This window comes from Octopus bimaculoides, chromosome 7, assembly GCF_001194135.2.
Source record: "Octopus bimaculoides isolate UCB-OBI-ISO-001 chromosome 7, ASM119413v2, whole genome shotgun sequence".
Taxonomy (NCBI): domain Eukaryota; kingdom Metazoa; phylum Mollusca; class Cephalopoda; order Octopoda; family Octopodidae; genus Octopus; species Octopus bimaculoides.
Genome location: NC_068987.1, coordinates 3,447,838 through 3,448,978, shown reverse-complemented (window position 1 = coordinate 3,448,978; position 1,141 = coordinate 3,447,838). Strand labels below are relative to the sequence as shown.

General features: G+C 36.5%; 1 protein-coding gene across 2 annotated transcripts in view; it reads right to left on the bottom strand.

The window, feature by feature from the left end:
* Positions 1-103: 103 nt before the first annotated feature.
* The window catches only part of LOC106871586 (MBT domain-containing protein 1), a 35,581-nt gene continuing 34,543 nt past the window's right edge, over positions 104-1,141 (bottom strand). For both annotated transcript variants that reach the window (XM_052969161.1, XM_052969162.1), the window contains one exon: positions 104-390. In XM_052969161.1, the coding sequence (XP_052825121.1) occupies positions 119-390 (272 nt within the window). In that variant the 3' untranslated portion in view covers positions 104-118. The remainder of the gene's footprint in view (positions 391-1,141) is intronic.

Sequence of the window (1,141 nt, the reverse complement as noted above, 5' to 3'; positions counted from 1 at the left end):
ATTGGAGCCTGGTGCAGCCTTCTGGCTTGCTAGCCCTCAGTCGAACCGTCCAACCCATGCCAGCTTGGAAAACGGACATTAAACGACGACGATGATGATTTTGTAAATAAAGTGCCTTTTATATACCATTAAATATGGTAATTATTCTAACTTCAAATGAAAAGTAATTTTGACTAAAAAAGATATGGAATGTTAAAGATGGCAAACTTGAAGTACCTTTTGTGCTTAAGCAACCAGTTTCAAGGAAGGAGTCAGTATTGCTTTTGTCCAATAAAGGAGGTAATGCTGCTGCAACTGCTTCTGAAGTCAGCTGTACATGGGGTGGGCAAGAGTTCAAGTTCTCTGAGCCGTTTTGGTTAAGAGGTCGAGTACTTAATTTAGACTTTCTTTCTAAAGAAATAAAAAAAAATTAAATTTCAAAACAAAAAGAAATAAAGAATAAATGATTAAAGATAACTTGGAGGTGTTTTGTCATTCTTCCAATGGTTCAATGTCTTGCTACACGGTCAGCAGTTACAGTGAAAATAGTAAATTTCTATTTTAAAAAAATGTGTAGGTTTGGCATCAGGAATAACCTCTGGCTGTAGAAAATTCTACTTCAAAGGATTTTTGTCTGAGCCATACAAGCAAGGAAATGTTGATATTAAATGATGAACACAATACATGTTTGTGTGTGCACGTATGTGTGTGTGTGTGTGCGTGCGTGTGTGTAAGCACAGATGTTGATATTCCACAACTTTGCTTCAATAAAACAGTGAAGTGTTTGTATTCCTTGTAAACATTATTGACTGATTGCTCTGCCCTTTCAAAACCCTGTGGAATAAGAAATCCTTTACTAAAGAAAAGGTTAAAGGGTGGAGATGGAGTATATGTAATCTGGGTATACCCCCACTTTTAAATTTTGTTTTTTTTACGGAATCCTATGTTTCAGACCATGGAGAATCCGATTCTGGAAAAAAATTTTCAAAAATCTCAATTTCAAAATTTCGATCCCCCCCGCCCGGTTTTTATATAGATCCAAAGGGTAAATCTAACCCTAACTCAAACCCTAACCCTGACCCTAACCCTAACCCTAAACCTAACCCTAACACTAGTTTTGTGAGATTTGGCTGTTATTTCTAGCATGTAAATAGCCTACTTG